The 1757-nt window shown below is 47.3% G+C and overlaps 1 protein-coding gene across 3 annotated transcripts in view; it reads left to right on the top strand.

The window, feature by feature from the left end:
- LOC119303456 overlaps positions 1–1757 on the top strand; it is a 19480-nt gene that overhangs the window by 400 nt on the left and 17323 nt on the right. The window contains exons 2-3 of one of the 3 annotated variants that reach the window (XM_037580584.1): positions 34–262; positions 559–860. In XM_037580584.1, the coding sequence (XP_037436481.1) occupies positions 34–262; positions 559–844 (515 nt within the window). In that variant the 3' untranslated portion in view covers positions 845–860. Of the gene's footprint in view, positions 1–33; positions 263–558; positions 861–1757 lie in introns of those variants that run through there. The other 2 variants (XM_037580583.1, XR_005147925.1) reach the window with 2 other exon arrangements.

Genomic DNA, 1757 nt, shown 5'->3' with positions numbered 1-1757 from the left:
GAATGTACTTAAGTGTGCTGCTTGTTTTTTTTAACAGATTTCCCCTGCCGGATCTGGCCGACGAAGATCTGGTGCTCGCCCATGGCAGAAGCCAAGCTGTAGTATGCGAACCTGCTGAATCCATCATTGGCGAGGCGGGGGACGCCGTACTAGCAGTGGAAAATGACTTGAACAACACATGTCAGGGGATTGCCCTCTCTGCGCCAGCCTCCGAGCAATCTACGGGGAAAGACGACCCTCAAGCCCCTGCCTGGGTGAGAAGGTATAGATCTACTGCATTGTTTTCTCAGGCAAAAAATCATTGTATCTTCTTACACAACGCGAACCCTGTTTACCGTATCGCTTGTTAGCCTGCTGCAGCAGCCGTCCCATGATATGTACTCCCTCCGTTCCGAATTACTTGTCTTGGATTTGTCTAGATACGGATGTATCTAGACTCATTTTAATGCTAGATACCTCTATATCTAGACAAATCTAAGACAAGTAATTCGGAACGGAGGGAGTAGTTGATAAGGAATTAAAACATGAAGCTGAAACACATGAATGTCCATAATGCAGAATCCGTGTTGAGAGGAGTGCGCTGGAACTAACAATACGAAGCTATGCAGAAAAGAAAACTGAAACGGTCATAGTTCCTGCTATGGGAGGCAGTTTTGATACGCTTGGGGAAGCTTATGATTACTACAATCTATATTCATGGGAGGTTGGGTTTGGTATAAGATATGGGAAGAAACCTCTAAATGTCGAAAGAACAAAATGCATGCAGGAGATAGTTTGTGGCTGCTCCGAAAGCACTCGTTTCATTTTCACTTGCACATATCTCTGCCTAGGTGGCAATGCATAATTGCGAAATTCATAAACGTGAGACTCTTGTTCTGATGATTTCAGGGAATTCCAAAGAAGGGTAACAAACGAACATGCCGATGCAGATGCCCCGCAATGATACGATTGCTCCGGTCATCTGACAATGGCTGGTACATAACCTACTACAGATCAGATCACAACCATGCTCTAACTGAAAGATGTGGGGAGAAACCGAGAAAGTGTACTGGCCTTCCCACAAACATACCGATATATACACACGGGATGTCATTAAGCAACTCCGTGAAAATAACATCAGTGTCATGAAAGTTTACAATATAATTGGTAGCTTCTTCGGGTCAATGACCAATATACCATTCACCAAAAGAGCTCTCCGAGGTTTGTGTGGCAAGATGAGTCGAGAACAAGCCGATAATGATGTGAAAAAGACAATGGATGTTTTTGCAGAGTTGGGAGCAAAAGATTCAGGCTTGTACTTGTCAGGACCCCGACTCAGTACCACATCGATCTAGCATGTAACACATCATATCACTTTGCGGCCTCACGCACGGTATCCCCACGGGTGTCGCCTTACCTTTCCCCGGGACCGTTTGCGCCTTTTGGCACACGTATATGACAGTGTCGCTAGCATCCATATGATAAGGAGCCCGGGCTGACATGGCTAGTCGTAAACCCAAAGTGGCACAGACTTACAGGGACAGGCATCCATGACCCAGCATCGAACGTGTCGGTCATCAGCGAGTGAATCCAGGCTGTAGCACTGGGCTAGCAGGACTCCGGTGAACCGGGCTGTAGCGGGCTAACAGGACTCCGGTAATCATCGCGTGACATTTCCCCGAAGGGACAGACACAGGAACGAAGAAGGACACATGCCGGCCAGCCTAAGTGTTCCGGAGCAGTAGCAAGCTACCATGGCTCGGTGGAAACACTAGGAG

This window comes from Triticum dicoccoides, chromosome 5A, assembly GCF_002162155.2.
Source record: "Triticum dicoccoides isolate Atlit2015 ecotype Zavitan chromosome 5A, WEW_v2.0, whole genome shotgun sequence".
In the NCBI taxonomy this organism is placed as follows: Eukaryota; Viridiplantae; Streptophyta; class Magnoliopsida; order Poales; family Poaceae; genus Triticum; species Triticum dicoccoides.
Note: the sequence above shows the minus strand (reverse complement) of the source record. Positions and strands in the feature narration are given on the sequence as shown.